This window comes from Meriones unguiculatus, chromosome X (assembly GCF_030254825.1).
Source record: "Meriones unguiculatus strain TT.TT164.6M chromosome X, Bangor_MerUng_6.1, whole genome shotgun sequence".
Lineage (NCBI taxonomy): Eukaryota > Metazoa > Chordata > Mammalia > Rodentia > Muridae > Meriones > Meriones unguiculatus.
In genome coordinates this window covers 40,960,014-40,979,266 of record NC_083369.1, presented here as the reverse complement: position 1 = coordinate 40,979,266, position 19,253 = coordinate 40,960,014, and the positions used below count along the sequence as shown (strand labels likewise).

At 35.5% G+C, this 19,253-nt stretch overlaps 1 protein-coding gene across 3 annotated transcripts in view; it reads right to left on the bottom strand.

The window, feature by feature from the left end:
- Window positions 1-7,640: 7,640 nt before the first annotated feature.
- Window positions 7,641-19,253, bottom strand: part of Brcc3 (BRCA1/BRCA2-containing complex subunit 3) — a 29,867-nt gene continuing 18,254 nt past the window's right edge. For 2 of the 3 annotated variants that reach the window (XM_060375134.1, XM_060375136.1), the window contains 3 exons: window positions 15,034-15,165; window positions 14,491-14,534; window positions 7,641-12,471 (listed from right to left, as the gene is read on the bottom strand). In XM_060375134.1, coding sequence (XP_060231117.1) covers window positions 12,320-12,471; window positions 14,491-14,534; window positions 15,034-15,165 — 328 coding nt within the window. In that variant the 3' untranslated portion in view covers window positions 7,641-12,319. The remainder of the gene's footprint in view (window positions 12,472-14,490; window positions 14,535-15,033; window positions 15,166-19,253) is intronic. The other variant, XM_060375135.1, reaches the window with a different exon arrangement.

Here is a 19,253-nt window from a genome sequence, read left to right as displayed (position 1 = left end):
AAGTACATTCAGTTCAAAAAAGAATTTGAGCTTTTCAGATTTTTCTTTCAGTGTTGAGGGCTGAACATATGATTGCTTCCTCCACTCCTTTTTCCTTTCTGTAAGAAATAGCATAAGACCTTTGATAGGGATTTTGTTGAATCCTAAGGAGCACTTTTAAAGACACAACCCTCTTCACAATATTAATTCTGACAATCCACATGCATGAGAAGACTTTCATCTTCTACTTTAGCCTTCAACTTCTTTCTTCAGTGACTAAGTTTTCAATGTATGTTTTACCTCCTTGTTTAGGTGTATACTTCTTTATTTATTTATTTTGTATACGGAAGGAGATTTTCTTCCAGATTGATTTCATTCTCCATAGATTCATTATAGTATATGAAAGGCTATTGACTTTTGTGTGTTCATTTTGTGTCTTAGTTAGGGTTTCTATTGTTGTGAATAAAATACCATGGCAAAATGTTACATGGGAAGAAAGGGTTTATTTAATCTTACAAATCTCAGGTCACACTCCATCACTGGGAGATGTCAGGGCAGAAAAATCATGGCAGGACTCTGGATGCAAGAATTGAAGCAGAAATCATGCCAGAACACTGCTTCCTGGCTTGCTCCTTATGGTTTGTTCAGCCTGCTTTATTATACCATCCAGGACCACCCACCTAGGAGTGGAACCATTTCTTGTGGAATGAGGAGTGCACCAACAGCAATTATCAATCAATAAAATGCCCCCTAGTTTTGCCCACAGATCAATCAAATAGGGGCATTTTCCTAAGTGAGGACCCGTCTTTCTAAATGATTCTATCATGTGTCAAGTTGACATAAAACTAGCCAGTATATTTTGTACTGTTACTTTGAAGAAAAAGTTAAAGAGGTTCTAAGAGGTTTTCAGTGGTATATTTAGGATTTTTGAAATATGGGATCATGTTATCTGCAATTAGAATTAATTTGACTTTTTTCCTATTTGTATTCTTTTATTTTATTCTCTTTTCTTTTGATGTTAGCTAAGACTGTGTTACAACGTGTAAGAGTGAAGAGAGTGAGATGAGCACTCTTGTTTTACTCCTGACAAATGCTTTCAGTTTTCAGCATCTTGTATCTTGTTGGCTATAAGGTGTGATGTGTAAAACTTTTACTATGCTGGCACTTCTATTCCAAGTTCCTGTAGGGATTTTTTTTTTTTAATCACAAATGGATACTGATTTTTTTTTCTTAGATATTGAACTTTTTAAAACAAGACTTTTATTCATCTATTGAAATGAGCAGGTGATTTCCGTCTTTAAGTAAATGAACAAACCCCAAATGTTAATGAGAAAGAAAACAAACAATCCAATCAACCAGAAAATCAATGAACAAAGTCACCAAAATAAATAATCATCTTTCAAGAACAATCTTAAATACAAATAGCCCTGCTTCACCAATAAAGTAATGAAAACTGGCTGACTGGATTAAAAAGCAAGATTCAACTTTCTGTTGGATATTTGTTTTCAAGAAGCCACTTGTCACCAGCAAAAAACATGTACAATCTGAATGCCAAAAATAACATCAACGTGCAAAACATATAAAAACTGAAAACAAGCTGGCATACCTATTCTTATATCTGATAAAGCAGACTTAAAACAAACAAACAAAAACAGTCAGAAGATGTAAGAAGGCCACTACAGAGTAGTAAAGGGAAAAAAATCATTTTGGAATATCCTTATTTCCCTGTCAATTTTAAAAGAGAGTTTTGCTGTATATAGCAATCTTAGGTGACAGTTATTTACTTTCGTTGCTTTAAATATATCACTCCGTGCTTCTGGATTTTAGGGTTGCTGATAAGAGAACTGATGCCATTATGAGGAGTTTGTTTTTTGTTTTAGTTTTTTTTTTTTTTTTTTTTTTTTTTTTGTTTCATTTCTGTGACAAAATACCTGACCAAAGCAAATTAAGGAAGGGTTTATCTTGCTTCACAATTTGAGGGCATACATTCCATCATGTTAGTGAAAGCACAGTGGCAGGAGCATGAGGCAGCTATTCACATTAAGCAGCTGGTTGCTTTTCATTTTGTCAAGAACTGCTGACGATTATCTGCTCATTTCCTTTTATTCAGTCTAAGGACCTAATCCAGGAAATGTTGTCACCTACATTTAGGGTCAGTCTTCCTTCTCCAGTTAAACTTTTCTGGAAACACCTTCATGTGCATGTGTGTTTACATGATTATTCCAAATCCAGTTAAGTCAGGCCGAATAGTAGCTCAGTAACAAAAGTGTTCCCCCTGTGTTTAAGTCCTGGGTTCAATCCTCAAGTGCTACAAAAATAGTAATAATAACCTCCTGAAATAAGTCATTTATCCAAACTGAATCACGTTGATAATGAAGATCTAACCACTATGATGCTTTTCCCTTACAGTTTTTAATGTTTCTTTGGTTGGTATGCTTAAAAATGAACTTTTGTGTATGGGTTAATTGCCTGTACAAATGTAAGGGCACCACTTGTATGTTTGGTATCTGAGAAGGTCAGAAGAGCCTCTCACATCACCCTGGAACTGGAATTTTAAAAGGTTGTGAGCTGGGCTGGAGAGATGGCTCAGAGGTTAAGAGCACTGGCTGTTCTTCTAAAAGTCCTGATTTCAATTCCCAGCAACCACATGATGGCTCACAACCATCTATAGTAAGATCTGGTGCTCCCTTCTGGCACACAGAAATACATATAGACAAAACACTGTATACATAATAAATAAATCTTCAAAAAAAAGTAAGTTGTGAGCATCCATGCAGGTCCTGGGAATTGAACCTGGGACATCTGTAAGAACAGTGAGTGTCATTAATTGCTGAAGTACATTTTGGTGTTATGTCATGGAGATATCCTTTTCTGCTTATATGTGCTTAGGGTTGAATGCCTGTATTTAGATTTCCATTTCTCTAGATTTGGGGAACTTTCCGTTATAATTTCATTACATAGCTTTTTATGGTTTTTATTTTAGGTAATTCCATTCTGCAAATTCTTAAGTTTGGTCTTTTCATTATTTCCTACACTTCTTGGACATTGTGGTACATTTTTTTCCTCATTGATATTTTAATTTCTTCAACCTCATCCTCTATCTCCAATATTCTTTCTTCTAATTGGTCAAGTCTAATTGGTGATGATTTCCACTTTGTCTTATATTTGGTTCATTGAGATTTTTATTTGCAACATTTTTTTCAGAATCTCTATTTTCTTGATTTATCACCTATTGTTGCCTTTTTCTTCCATATTGCTTACTGTCTCATTAATTTTCCTCACCTTCTTTTTCTTTATGCTACTGAGTTTCCTCTCCACATACTAGATGGAATTCATTTATTCATAGCATCACTGAAGACACTGATAATCTTTACTAATAAACTTTGAAATCTTCATCTGAATGTTACCTGTTGAATTCAGTAGTTAAGGACTTTTGGAGAAGTCATGTTGCCTAGTTTTTCATGCTACTTGTTTATTTGTGTTGTGAGTTGTGCCTTTGTAGACTTAGGTATTACTTTAGGTTTTATTTGGGGATCTTATTGAACAGCCTACTCTGGAGGGTTGATTATTAAATACAGCTAAGGGAGTTAAAAAACGAACTGATGTAATAGAGATAACATCAAACTGTACACAATATAGAAATGCATTTAAGTTGATTATAACTCACCAATTCACTACTACTAACCATAAAATAGCCAGTAGCCAAACTATGTGTATTAGTCAGGGTTCTCTATAGTAACAGAACTTACAGGATACACACACACACACACACACACACACACACACACACACATATATATATATCAGATTTATTAGAATGACTTACAGGTTGCTGTTCAGTTAATCCAACAATGGCTGGCTGTAAACAGAACGTCCAAGAATCCAGTAGTTACTCAGTCCACAGGCTGGATGTCTCAGCTTGTCTTCATTATATGACAAAATCCTGAAGAAATAGTCTCTAATGACAGTGAAGGAATAGACTTGCTAGCATGACAAGGGTAAGCAGGCAAACAGTAAAAGCTTCTTTCTTCCATGTCTTCTGAATCTTTGCCAACCTCAAGATTTGGATTAAAGTCATTTCTTTTCCCAGCTCAAAAGACCTGGATTAAAGGCATGTGTCTTCCTATCTCAAAGATCTGCATTAGAAGTGGATCTTTCTACTTAAAATTAAGCAAAAAATTCTTCACAAGTGTGCCCTCCATTTTGGGGGATTTAGTTAATTCCAGATGTAGTCAAGTTGACAACCAATAATAGCCATCACATTATGTTTTCTATAAAGTTAAAATTTATTTTAGGGTAAATATAGGAATACCAAATGAATGAGATGAAAAAGATAGATAAAAGAGAAGAAATATAACAGCAAGGTTAAACAAAAGAAATAGATATAGAAAGATATAGATATAAGAATATAAAGATATAGATAAAGATATAGATAAAGAAATAGATTATTGTGGAGGGAAAAAAAAGCGATAGATCAAAAATAAAAGAAAAAGCAAGAACAAAGATTTCCCAATATGAGAAAGGTGGAATACAAAACTAGTCAAATGTATGAGAACTAAAAAATCAAGACTTGAGAGTTGGGCTGGTAAGATAGCGCAGAAGGTAAAGTTGTTTGCTTTGTAAGGCTGGCAGCCCATGGTTAAGCCCTGGAATGTAAAGGTGAAAGGAGAGATCCAGCTTTGCAAAGCTGTCCTCTGACCTCCACACATGTACCACTGCATGTGCACACTTATACATACACACTAAAAAAGGTAAGAGTTTTAAAACAAACCAGTGGGCAAAGTCATACTATCAAGGAGGTGTGAAAGCACAGGGGTCAGAAAGAAAAGGAAAACAGATTGTTCAATAATGAAAATACTTGCAAACAAAATTAGGTAAATGTGAAAGGTTACATCTGGGGAGTGTAGGGAAGTGTAGGGAGTGTATCGGCTGAGCATGTGAACTCTTGTAGTTCTTATGTTTTTTTTTTTTTCTGCTGTTAAATCTATATTGGATATGTCTAATATCTGAAAACATTTTTTTTCAAGTTAGTAGTTTTTCTTCTTTGTATAATAGGGTTCTCTGCTGGCCACCCTTAACTTTACAATTTGTGGGCTGGACATGTTCTCTCACCTGCCCAATACTCCCCAGAATCTAATTTCTGGAATGACTAATTGTCTAGAGAATGTCTCCCAAATGTGTTGGGAGTGTAGGAAATAGTCACAGCACTAAGATCTGTTACAGGGAGAAAGATATGTCTTTGTACTTTCAAAACCTCCTTAAGTATTAATCACCCTGCTGAGGGGATGCTATCTCTCACTCTGGAGCTGAGGTATGTTAAATTTAGGCTCTCTAGTTTGTGGTTGTTTCCTGTTCTTGTGCCACACAGCAGCTCAGTTTTTTTTTTAAGTTTTCTTAGGATGACACTAGGCCATTGCTCTGTAGTCTTACAGAGTGACAAAATGGTTTTCCTTTCTACTGCTGACCCATCCAACAGAGGAATCAATGCCTCATTAAAACGCCAACAGGAATTGAGGTTTGTGAAGGTTGTGGGATTGCTCTGAAGGGAGAACTACCCACCTCTTTTCCTCAATGTGGCCTAGATTACATCTTGAAGAAGGCTTCTTCTTTTCTTTCCCCTGCCAGAGAGTAATGAGGCTGGAGCTGGACCTTGGCCTACTTCTTTTCAGTGCATCACCCATTTCTTTTCCAATTTTTAAGATGTTCTATTGCTAACTTTGTGGATTTCTGAAGGTCTTCCACTCATTACAATAGTTATTTTATTTTATTCTTACTCTTCTTCACTAGGTCACACAGCTGTTAGTCTACCATTTTCTAGAATACTGGGCCTGTATTTTATTCTAAGTAGGTATTAGGTGGTATCTTACGGTTTTTATTTTTCTACTTTTGAATTGGGTTGCTTTTTTGCTGTTAGTGCCTGGGTTCTTTATATATTCTGGATACCATATTCTTAGAGATGTTATTTGTAAATATAAAGCCCATTCTCTGAGTTTTCATTTTTTATGTTTTTGATGTACAACATTTTTAAGTTTTCATGAGGTCTAACAACTATCTTTTTGTGGTTTGTCTAAAATACCATTGCTAAAACTGAAGTCATAAAGATTTACTGCTGTTTTAATATTTTAGTAGTTAAAAGTTCTTAAATTTAAATCTTTGATACATTTTTAGTTACCATTCATACATGATATGGGGTAAGGGTGCATATATTTAGTTATCAAATCACCAGCTGTTGAAAGGATTATTGTTTCCCCACTCTGTAGTCTTGGCATATTTAAAAAAAATATCAGTTCACCATATACATATGCATTCACTTCTGGACCCAACTCTATTCACTATTAGTGGTGTGTTCATTAGCTACTGAAGTGTCATTTCTATTTTCTTTTAATGGGCAGAGGTAAGAACTGGAGGTATACACACACGCTGATCATTCTCTCAATATATACACACAACTCTCATGTAATTCCCTTTTGAAATGTTCTTATCAAGTTTCTATTTCCATTTAACATCATGGGGATTAATTTTATCCTTCCTGTTTACATATCTGTAAATAATGTCACAAGCATGAAAAAAAAAACTAGCTTCAGTTTTCCTCAAAACATATACTTATTTGCACAAATCCTTTTATTTAATCTAAGAGAATGTCTCCTTTTCACTCTGAGGGTACTGACACAGGACACCTTTCACTCTATCTTGTTCCTTCCATGCTGCTGCAAGGCTAAGAACTTTATGCCTTCATGCAGTAACCCCAGTCTGTAGGCACCTTGATATTCCACCTGCCCATTCTTCTTTGCACATACCTATTCCACATATTGCAACTCTGATTAGATTACAGAAAATATTCAAACTGCTGTAACTCTGTCCCAATGCAAAGAGTCTAAAAGGTGACAAGAAATGTTGAGGTTGCCTGTTGGGATTCCAGTTTGTGCATATGGATGCTTCCATCACTGAGGGAAGAGATATAAGAGAGTATAGGTTAAACAAAAAATCATGTCATGTTAAGATTTAGATTTATCAAATTCAATGTGGTGGTAAGACTGCCTAGTGGAAATATACAATGAGTAGCTAGAAATCTAAGTCTGGAGTTCAGACAGAGGTGTAGAAAAAAAATGGATTCGTCTGTAAATGTATAGAGAAGTTATGAATTAATTTTAGAAGAGACAGACAAGGAATAGGAACTAATAAAATATACAGTAACAAAAACAAAAAATGGTAGAGCTGGAAGAATGATCAACTGTGTCAAGCCAGAGGTTTATTAATGACAGTTTCCAAAAGAAAATACGAGTTTGACTAGTAGAAGTCACTGGTGAGTATGGGAGGAATGGTTTCAAAGGCCGTGTAGACAAGGTCAGAGTGCAGTTCCATGTATAGAAAATAAGGAAGCAGTCAGACATGGTATTATTGTATGCCTGTAATCTTAGCACTCAGGAAAGATGCAAGAAAACTGCTAGATTAATGCCAGCCTGGGCTAGAGAGTAAGGCCTTATCCCAAGAAAAGACTTTTAAAAAACAGAGGGAGAACACATCTATCTAAACAAGAACCTTCTCTTTCCATCAGAGTTTTGACTGTGATCCAAAAGGGAGAATCAAAGAGGATACAAAGCTGTATGTTGTAATGCAATATTTTGTGTAAAGGTAAACTAGGAAAATAATCACATCACATATTGTTCTTTCTGATGAAGAACATTTTTTAAATTTTATTTATTTACTATTTATACAGATTCTGCCTGCATGTATGCCTCCACACCAGAAGAGGCACCAGATCTCACTATAGATGGTTGTGAGCCACCATGTAGTTGCTGGGAATTGAACTCATGACCTCTGAAAGAGCAGCCAGTACTCTTAACCTCTGAGTGCAATGACCAACATTTAAAAAATATGAACATTGACAGAAAAGTAACGTTAATGGTCATCTACTATAATTTTAGTCATGAGAATGAAGCATATACTTGTGCTCATAGTTGGCCTATCAGAATATTCAAATAATTTTATCCCCACCACCAAGTTTTCTTTTTATCACCTACCTTCCTCACCTTTTTTTCTGGGGCAAGGTGTTATACTGTAGCAAAATGGGCTAGGAACAATATACCTCAGGGTGGCTCTAAACTTGTGGTAATTTTCCTGCCTCAGACTCCTGAGCTCTGGGATTGCAGCCATGTGCCACTACATATAGCTCATACATCTTATTATATCATAAAACAAAACATTTATTTCCTACTAACTTCTATGAGATTTTTATATGCATTGATTTATATGCATATAAATGTATAAAATGTTAGCATAGGAACAGACTTATATACTAAACACTAAAACTGTGTTTAGGTACAAAACTGTTTGATCAGCCTAAACGAACTTTTATGTCATACTATCATAACAATATATATGCTTTACAACATCCACTCCCTGACTTTAGAAACCATTATTCTGTTTTTCCTTTTCATTAATTTTGTCATTTCAACAATGCTCTAGAAATGCAACCATACAGCAAGTGATCTTTTAAGAATAGCTTTTTTTTTTTTCATTTACTAAAATGTCCCAAGTCTCATCCAACTCATATATATTAGCAGTGTATTCTGTAAAAGTAACTTTAATTTGCCGGATTTAATTGTCATCTTGGAGGCTTACTGCCTCCATCTGCTAACCTAGGCCTAGTCCTGGAGGCTTCTTACCTCTGTCCAATAACCTAGACCCAATCCTCGAAGCCTCTAGCCTCTGTACAATCTAATCTAGTCTTAGAATGTTTTCAGCCTCTGAGACTAACTGTTGAATATGCCCACCTTTTCTAGTTCTTTCTGAACTCTGGCTGGCTGGTTCAACTCAGCTGTTCTAGCTCAAACACCTCTCCAAGCTGACTGATTCTAACTGGATTCTCTCAGCTTCTGACTGAATTGCTTTGTGTGGTCTCAAACTAACTATAGCAATCTGTTCTAATCTTCTAGCTTCTTGTCATTCTCTGGATCTATCTTCACCTGCATTTAACGTGTTCTCTCTCTGCAGCCTGTCTCTGTACAACCATCTGGTTAAAACTGCCTTTTCTCCTCTCTCTAAGCCCTGCCCTCCCTTAAGCAGACTCTTTTTCTATGCTCTCATGTGAGTTGGGCATAGCCTATCCTGACCCTTTTGTCAAATCTTTCTCAGATTCATCACTTGGTCTGCTCTTCAATTAGATATCACTTTCAAACATGGGTGTTTCTTTCTACAAACTAACTTTACCTTCATTGTTTGGGAGTAAAGGTGTGTGCTAAGAGTGTGTCTGTGTTTCAGCCAGAGGGATTAACGGTATGTGGCATGTCTGCATTCCAGACAGATCACATAGAATTAAGTCTTCAGATATGATCCCTTGCCACAGAAGCCATGTTTCTGGATTAAGTGTTTCTTTCCAATATATAGAGTATTCCATGGTAAGAATGGTTTGTTTAGCTATTTATGCACTGCAGAACATTTGGGTCATCTCTAATTTGCAGCTATCACAGATAAAACTGCTAAGAAAAATGTAAATTTTATTTGTGCCAAGACAGTATGATAGCTGGGTCAGATTAAGTATATGTTTAACTTTATAAAAATTTCTAAACTCTTCTACCAAGTAGCTATATTTTACATTCCTGTCATTGCTGTATGAGAAATCTAGGTTGCATCCTCAACAATATTTGGTATCTTCACTATTTTCTCCATACCATAGTTTTAAGTTGCATTCCCCAATGACTTGAAGGCTCAATATATTTTCACATAATTACCTGCCATCTATATACCCACTTTAGTGACAATGTTTATATCTTTTTTTTCCATTTTCTACTAGAATTGTTTTTTTTTTTTTTTGTTTTTAGTTTTAAGCATGGTATCTTTTCCACCATGTAGATATTGTATAGTTTCCTCTTAACTTTTTTGCAGAAAAGAAAATTTTAATTTTGGTGAAGTCTAATATTTCTTTTTTTAAATTTTTCTTTATTAATTACACTTTACTCACTTTGTATCCCCCCTGTGGTTCCCTCCCTCCTCTCGTCCTGATCCCTCCCTTCCTCCACCTTCTGCCTGCATGCCCAAGTCCACTCATAGGGGAGGTCTTCTTTTCCTTCCTTCTGATCCTAGTCAATTAGGTCTCATCAGGAGTGGCTGCATTGTCTTCTTCTGTGGCCTGGTAATGCTGTTTCCCCCTCAGGGGGGAAGAAATTAAAGAGCAGGCCAATCAGTTCATGTCAGAGACAGTCCTTGTTCCTATTACAATGGAACCCACTTGGATACTGAACTGCCAAGGGCTACATCTGTGCAGGGCTCTTAGGTTATCTCCATGCATAGTCCTTGGTTGGAGTATCAGTCTCAGGAAAGACCCCTGTGCTCAGATTTTTTTGGTTCTGTTGCTCTCCTTATGGAGTTCCTGTCCTCTCCAGATCTTACTATTTCCCACTTCTTTCCTAAGATTTCCTGCACTCTGCCCAAAGGTTGCCCATAAGTCTCAGTATCTACATTGATAGTCTGCAGGGCAGAGATTTCTACTTTGTTTTTTTGTGGATTGTGCTTTTCAGTTGAACATTAAGTACTTGACTCCTCAAGATTTTTTATGAATATTTTTTTCTAAAGTTTTCCATCTTAGATTTAAAATTCATGATACATTTTGAGGTACTTTTAGAACATATTTTGTTGTCCTTTGGAGATTCAATTTGGTGAAATGGCTGCCCTTTCTTCCTTGAATCACTTTTGTACTTTTTCAAAATTAGTTAAGCGTATTATTGAGGGCTTATTTCTGAATTTTTGTTCCTGTTCCGTTGATTCTTCTGCAAATATCATGGTATACTGATTACCACAGTGTTATAAGTCTTGAAGTTATATAATGTGAGCTCTCCAACTTTATCTTTTTTAAAGTTTATTTAGTTTAATAAATTGAATGCCAGGTATTTTCATGTGCCTTATAAAAATGAATAAATACTAACTGTAGTAGGAGGTAATTAGATAAAATAAAGTGTTTACATTCCTTATGCTTTAAGAATATTTGTTTCCAAATGTAAGTATGCCTCATAATCAGATAATTAGCTCTTGTAGATTTCTAGGTTCTAGGCTCAAAGATTGAATTTGAACTCCGGTGACTCTGCTGCAAGTGGTTCTGGAATACTGAAAAACAATGATCTAGGGAAAAATAAGGACACAAGCCAAAATCCCAAATATCACTGTGGTTGGAACTGATACTAATTCCTTTTTTTCTTTTTATTTATTTATTCTTTTTCCAATTCCTACTTCAGTTTCTAGGATGCAACAGAATCAACTCTTCTCTGAAGACACATTTACAATTAGTGGTTACATATGAGGGAATCATACAATCATCACATTTCTGAAGTATGATTTCTATTACAAATTAAATCAATCCTACTATTTCATTAAAAAAAAATCATGGAATTCTTAGACAAGATCAGCAAGAATTTGCTTTAGACTTAAACAAGCTAGAACTCATTTGTTTGCTTAAAAGGATATCCACACAGACAAAAATTTAGATATATCATAATACATATTTAGATATCAAGAAGGAAGTCATGATACATGATTCTAAGTAAGAATAATCAACAGAGGTGGATGCTAATGAGCTACCTGGACATCTTTCCATTAATCCTATAGTACATAGGATTCACTTGCCTAGCAAAAACATCAAACTCTAAAATAGAAATACCAAGTGTTCTTCTTTCTTTATCTCATTATATAGGATATATCTGAAAATAAAAAACAAAGACTTCAAATTATAAGAAGTTTATATTGCTGGTGCACATCTTTAATCCCACCATTCAGGAAGCAGAGGCAAGTAGATTTCTCTTAGTTGCAGATAAGCTAGGCTACATAATAAGACATTGTCTAAAAAAGTTTATGCTGGTTATTTTCATTGAGAATAAACATTTAATGCCAAACATGATAGGTGGCACATGCCTTTAATCCCAGCACTACAGGGAGATCTCTGTGAGTTTGAGGCCAGCATAATGAATTCCTGGACAAATAAGGATACATACTGACAGTCTGGCTCAAAAAAAAAATAGAATAAATATTCTTAAATTTTAAAATAAACTTTTCAGATATTTTATTCCCAGATATTCCTTGCTAATTACTTCTTATACCCCTTAAAAATAACTTTAATATTCTGTTTAAATCATCCTGTATGTTTTCTTTTATAGCAGTTACAGGTAGGAGAATAAGCTCTAGGGAAATTTTAGGAAAATACCTTGCATTTTTATATACATCAAACTATTTGTTGGTATATAAAAAGTGCTGCTGTATTATTTGTCTATATAAGAGCTGTACATAGTTTTGGACCATATTCAGAACACAAACCGAAAAAAAAATATTACCACATATATTTTGTTCTCCTGCTTTATTCTAGGGAAGACAGCTCTTCCATAAGCTCTTCCTTTTCTTGTTGCAACTCCTGCAAATGCTGCTGGTTTTGCTCCAATCTGTCCTCCAACCACTGCAGCAGAGGCCCACTGACTGCCGACATCTGACTGCACAAATTCTTGGTAAACACTTCAATAAGAAAAGAAAGAAAGAAAGCAGATAAGATAACTATCCACTAGGATATTCCTACTATAATACTCAGTTGTGGACAGATAAAATGGCTTGGAGGAACAAGTTTCTAAAGTACGATAAGTATGACTATTAAATGATTTTCAGTAGTCGACTGGGGGGAAAGAGAAGAACTGAGCAACTGCATACAAATTCTGAAGCTCTAAATCTGTAAACCAAATAGAAATCTATGTAAAAATATAAAATTAAGTTTCAAAAAAAGGATAAGTTTTTCTGCCCTTCATTTCTTCAAGTGAAAGGGTTAAGAAAGCAGTGAAGGGTTCTCTACTGTTTCCTCAAATAAAACCAGAATTAAGTCCATGGAAGTTAAGCTTTTCTCTATTGATCAGTACTACAGTCTTGTGCCTAGAAGGCTATCTAGCAGGGAATAAGTACTAATTTTTCTTTTTAGATGAACAAAAGAATGGATAGTACTTAGTGATTAACACATCTTTTACCAATTTGAAAATTTCAAATAAATATGATTTGTTTCACATACATGGGCCTGTCTGTAAGTACTGTCCAGGTCCACTGATCTGTTAGTCTACTTTTGAGCTATTACTCTATTTTTTAAATTATTGTGATCTTAAGAGTATGTTGCTGCTGGAGAGATGGCTCAGAGGTTAAGAACATTGGTTGTTCTTCCTAAAGGTCCTGAGTTCAAGTCCCAGCAACCACATGGTAGCTCATAACTATCTGTAGTGAGATCTGGTATGCAGGTACACATGCGGGCAGAATGCTGTATAAATAATAAATAAATACATCTTAAAAAAGAGTACGGTTATATATCATATATATTTTATCCAGATAGAAATGATGGTATATATCAAGCCAAGCCTCACTTCTTTCCTTTCCAAAGTAGTTGCTTACCAATAATATCAGAAATCTTTCCATTGGTTGTTGTGGTGCATGCATTTAATCCCAGCACTTGGGAGGCAGGGGAAGGCAGATCTCTGACTTTGAGAACAGCCTGGTCTATATAATGAGTTTCAGAACAGCCAATGCTACATAGAAAGACTCTGCCTCAAAATTAATTAATTAAAAAAAGCTTTCCACTCTTCCTCATCTTCCTTAGCTTATAAATGTCTTGTTATTATTATTTTTATTGTTTTAGTTTTATTTTTTTTTTAAGTCAGAGTCTCACTCAGTAGCCAGATTTTATCCTGGAACTCTCTATGTAGACTAGGCTGCCCTCAAACTTATGGCAATCCTGCAGCCTCTGCCTCCCAATTGCTGGTACTACAGACATGCGACACCACATCTAATTTAGCCATTAAATAAAGAAATTTGGGTTAGCTGAATAATAGCTGTAGCTGGGGAAGAGTGTATGTTGAGCAAAGTAAATTGGTATGTATACTATACTAAACTGAGGGGTTTTGTTTTGTTTGCTCCTTAGACTTGCCCAGGAATTCCTGCTCTATCTCTATTTATTCACATGGAAAAGTTCCTGCTTGATGTATTCTCTTTCCTATACTTGGCCTATGTCTTTCAACTCTTCAATAGGTTGGTGACGAAACCTGTTCATAATGGCCTATCACTAAAATTTCTGAAAGTTATTGAACATCCATGCTATGGAATACTAGGGAAAGTGGGATTCCCTTAAAGGTAGTTTAAACATATACCAGGACACAACTGTTTATAAAGAAGCTTTTCTAGTTTTCCTTCTGTCTCATCATAAGGCCATATTTATAGTATTTAAGGTTCCAAGGAAATGTAAGGAGCAAGATTAGTTAAGTTCTTGGAAAGGAAACTCGAAGATGAACTAAAATTGCTTCTATAACATGAGTATGGCACAGTACTCAGAAAGGCAGAGACAGGATCTCTGTGAGTTCAAGGCCAGCCTGGTCTACAAAGTAAGTACGGGACAGCCAAGGCTACGCCTATCTAAAAAAAAAAAAAAATCAAAACAAAACAACAACAACAAATGAGTATGTCAGAGATCATGTCGTATTCTCCAGAAAAGAAAAAAAAAAATCTTACCTGAGCCATTATGGATCTTGGTTACTGAGTCCAGATGTGTAAGGCTAAAAGGATAATATACTTTAGGTCAGCAATGAAGCAAAAACAAAATGGTCAGGTGTATAACAAAATCATAACCTACATCAGACCTTTACCAATTGGATTAGATGAATGTAATAAACCATTCTTCATTTTAAATTATTTGAAGGATACTGGTTTTATTCAAAAATTAAAAAGATAATTCAAAAACATAACTATGAAATTATCTCTCACTAAAGGTCTTGATACACTATGAATTTTATGGACAAGACTCAGTACTTAACACTGGGACCACTATGATGTGGTTTATTTTCACACCCCGAAAAGGAAGTGTGTTTTTTCTTGAAGAATCGAAAATACATGAGGCAAGATAGAAATGTTAAATTGATCATTATAATATAGTGTGAGAAACATGATTTGAGGCTGATTTTTCCCAGACAGGTAGAAAAAAGGGGACTCAAGCTGAGCTGTTGAAGTTAAAGGAGTTTCACTGAAGCTAACAAGAGAAACAGTAAGAGTTGCTACCTGTGAATCCTTCTATATGCATCCTGTTCTTCCTGACACAGGATCTTTGGCAGCTCTACTGCTGATTCAAGGCATACTTTCCCAATAGTGATATGAGGTACAATATGGATTGGTATTTCAATTCTCTCATACCTGCAAGACAACCGTTTTAGGTCACATTTTATCCCTTAATTATAATAAGTCCTTTATACTTTAACTGAGATTTTAAAATACCAATTGCTTCAAAGGTTAATATCCCTACAATTCATTACTCAATTTGTGAGTAGTCAGAGTTCAAATTAGGCTTTTCTGAAGAGCAAGTTAGAAGTCTATGTGTACATCAATATTCTCTAGTCCCTTAGAGAATCTAAATCTGTTTCTGTGAAATTAACAGAAAACCTTTAAGAACTTAATGCCAATATGCCCAGCTATCCAGATAAAAGAAACAATTAACTAATACTGCTTTTAGTCAGTAAGTTGCCATGAAGCTGAATAAATTGATTCCAATGCAGATTTTTCAGTGACTCCATCAAATTCATTTTGTAGATAGAATTATTCACAAAATTACTAACATCCCTCATTTTAATTCTCTTCTGTAGATAAAACTATGTAAGATATTTCACATACTTCCATTCCATGAGCCTCACACTTAGAGCCAGTTGGCCATAAGTCTCAGCATCTGCTTTGATAGTCTGCAAGGCAGAGGCTTTCAGAGGCCCTCTGGCAGGTTCCTAATTTGATTCCTGTTTTCTTCTTCTGATGTCCATCCTCTTTGCCTTTCAGGATGGGGATTGAGCATTTTAGTCAGGGTCCTCCCTCTTGATTAGTTTCCTTAGATGTACAGATTTTAGTAGGTTTATCCTATGTTATATGTCTATGGGTGAGTATATACCACGTGTGTCTTTTTGCTTCTGGGACAACTCACTCAGGATGATCTTTTCCAGGTCCCACCATTAACCTGCAAATTTCATGATTTCCTTATTTTTCACTGCTGAGTAATATTCCATTGTGTAGATGTACCACAATTTCAGCATCCATTCTTCAGTTGAGGGGCCTGTTTCCAGCTGCTGGCTATTACAAATAAAGCTGCTATAAACATGGTTGAGCAAGTATCCCTTTTGTGTACTTGAGCAAACTTTGGTTATATACCTAGCAGTGGTATGGCTGGATCTTGAGGAAGCGCTATGCCTAGTTGTCTGAGAAAGCGCCAGATAGCTTTCCAGAGTGGTTGTACCAGTTTACATTCCCACCAGCAGTGGAGGAGGGTTCCTCTTTCTCCACATCCTCTCCAGCATGTGTTGTCACTTGAGTTTTTCATCTTAGCCATTCTGATGGGTGTAAGGTGAAATCTCAGGGTCGTTTTGATTTGCATTTCCCTAATGGCTAATGAGGTTGAGCATTTCTTTAAGTGTTTCTCTGCCATTCCATATTCCTCTGTCAAGAATTCTCTGTTTAGCTCTGTTCCCCATTTTTTAATTGGATTACTTGGTTTGCTGCTTTTCAGCTTCTTTAGTTCTTTATCTATACTGGATATTAGCCCTCTGTCAGATAAAGGGTTGGTGAGGATTCTTTCCCAATCTGTAGGCTGATGAGTCCAGGATGACAAAACTATAGCTGAGGACATATATGGGTAGAGAAGCCCTATAAATTATTCTCAAGCGTAATGGTAAATATTCTAGGAACAAACTAGAACTACACTATAGAGAGACTAAAAGTCTAACCTTGCTATCGCAATTCCTAACTGAATACAAAGTAATCTGGTAGTTGTACTAGTTAGAATATCGAAAGCCACAAAAATCCTTTTACCATAACAAAAAATACCAATTATAAAACATAAAGGAAAAAAAATATCTATTAAGTATCAATACAAAAGTAATTTCAAATAAATTGTGTTCTAGAAAGAAACAATGAATAGACGAATTGATACCAGATACTCTTCTCATTTGAGGCAGAGAAAAGTAGATGGTAGGGGCTTCACACAGATGCTTAATGAATAGGGCTTGTCATTATATGGGTATATGTAATAGATTAAAACACATAAAAGCCCTAAACATAGAATTAAATTAACTCTACTATCAAATTTAACCCACAAGTTTAATGAGATTTGATCTGAAAAGCAGACAGAGATCTTCAGTATTTCATATTTTTTAATGTAAACTTTATGTTATACATGGGACATGTGATGACCATTGGACAGATGTCACTCTGTGCAAATATCCCAGTGATGGGAGGGGAAGGAATGAATTTAAAAAAATGACTAAAGTACCAATATAGTTCTGACCCAAGAAACTTCTGAATAAACACAAAGGATAAGCCTTAAATTTTTTATAAAATACTTCAATAAACAATTAACTAATTTCCTTTTAAAATTTGTAGACATGGTTTCATGATATATGTCAGGGAGGCCTAGAACTCACTCAATAGCTCAAGCTGGCTCAACCTAATGATATGTCTGCCTCAGCCTCTCTAGTGCTAGGATTACAGACTTGCATTATCATGTCTGGCTCATATATATTCTCAAATGCACATGGAAATCTCCCCAGGACAGACCACATGTTAGGCTACAAAATATCTTATCTTTTCTGATTACAACATAAGGAAACTAGAAATGAATAGCATGAGAAAAAGAAGAAAATCCACAGATAAATAAATTAAACAAGATGCTGTTAAAAGACAAATGAGTTGAAGAACTTATAAGAGAAATTAGAAGAAACCCTGAGACAAATGAAAATTAAAACATAGTTAATGTGTTATGAGATAAAGCAAAAATAATATGATGAAGAAAGTTAACACAGTTTATTTATATCCATGAACATGCACATTAAAAAAAATAGGGAAAGTAAGATGGCTCAGTGGGTAAATGTATTTGTTACACAAGCATAATGACACTAATCAGATTTCCAGAACCCAAACAGTAGAACTCCAGAAAGTTTTTCTCTGACCTTGATGTGTGTACCATGACATAGCACACATCCACACATCATACACATGTGCATGCAAAAACACACACATGTAATAAATATTTTTTAAAGTTGGGCATGGTGTTCCATGCCTTTAATCCAAACACTCAGGAGGCAGAGTCAGGTGGATCTCTGAGTTCAAGGCCAGCTTATCTACAGAGTTGTGAAACCCAGTACTGAAAAACCAAAATAAACAAATAGATAAATAAACATTTTTAAAATCTACTTTGCTACAGATGCAGACAAAGAGTTCCAGAAAATTATCTAATGAAGATCCTATCTGAAAACAAAACAAAAATTGAAGCATATTATGCACTTAGACTTGATGTGCTATGGTGGGCTGGTGGGGGGGAAGCTCCCCTTTTCTGAGAAGTAGGGGAGGGGAGAGGGGGAAGAAGGAGGGAAGGTGGGACCAGGAGGTGAGGAGGGAGGTGGATACAATTGGGATATAAAGTGAATAAATTTAAAAAATTAAAAATAAAATATATACCAGGGCTGAAGATGATTCAGAAGGCTTGTCATAAAACTCTAACAACTTTAATTTAACCCATGAAAACTACAATAGAACAAGAGAACTGACTCCCAAACTTATTTTCTGACCTGCATGTGTGCCACACACCACATACAAATACACATTTACAGCAATAATAAACCAAAAGAAATAAGTCAACAATCCAATTTTATACCTCAAAGAGAGAAAAACGATTCTTTTGTGTTTTTTGAGACAATGGTTCTCTGTGTAGTGCTGGCTATCCTGGAACTCTGTAGACCAGGCTGACCTAGAACTCAAGAGAGCCACCTACCTGTCTCTGCCTCCCAAGTGCTGGGATCACAGGTGTGTGACACCATCACCCAGCAAAGAGAGAAAATTTTAACTAAACTAAACCTAACTCAAGCAAAAATAAATGAATAATAAATAGTAGATGTTTATTACTATTATAATAAAATGGATAAAACAGAGTAGGGAACATAAAATAAACAGAAGGGAACAAAAAGGTTGCTTTTTAAAGTATCAAAAAATTGAGAAAACTTTAGCAAGATAAACTAAGGCGGGGAAGGAAGGATGATTCAAATAACTAAAATCCCAGTGGGAGCAATGGCAATGATGGAGCTGGGGAGATGGTTCAGCAGTTAAGAGCACTGGCGGCTCTTATACAGGACTGTCTTATCTAGGGTTCCTATTGCTGCAATGAAACATCATGACCAAAAGCAAGTTGGGGAGGAAATGGTTTATTTGGCTTCCACTTCCATATCACTGTTTATTATAAAAGAAGTCAGGAC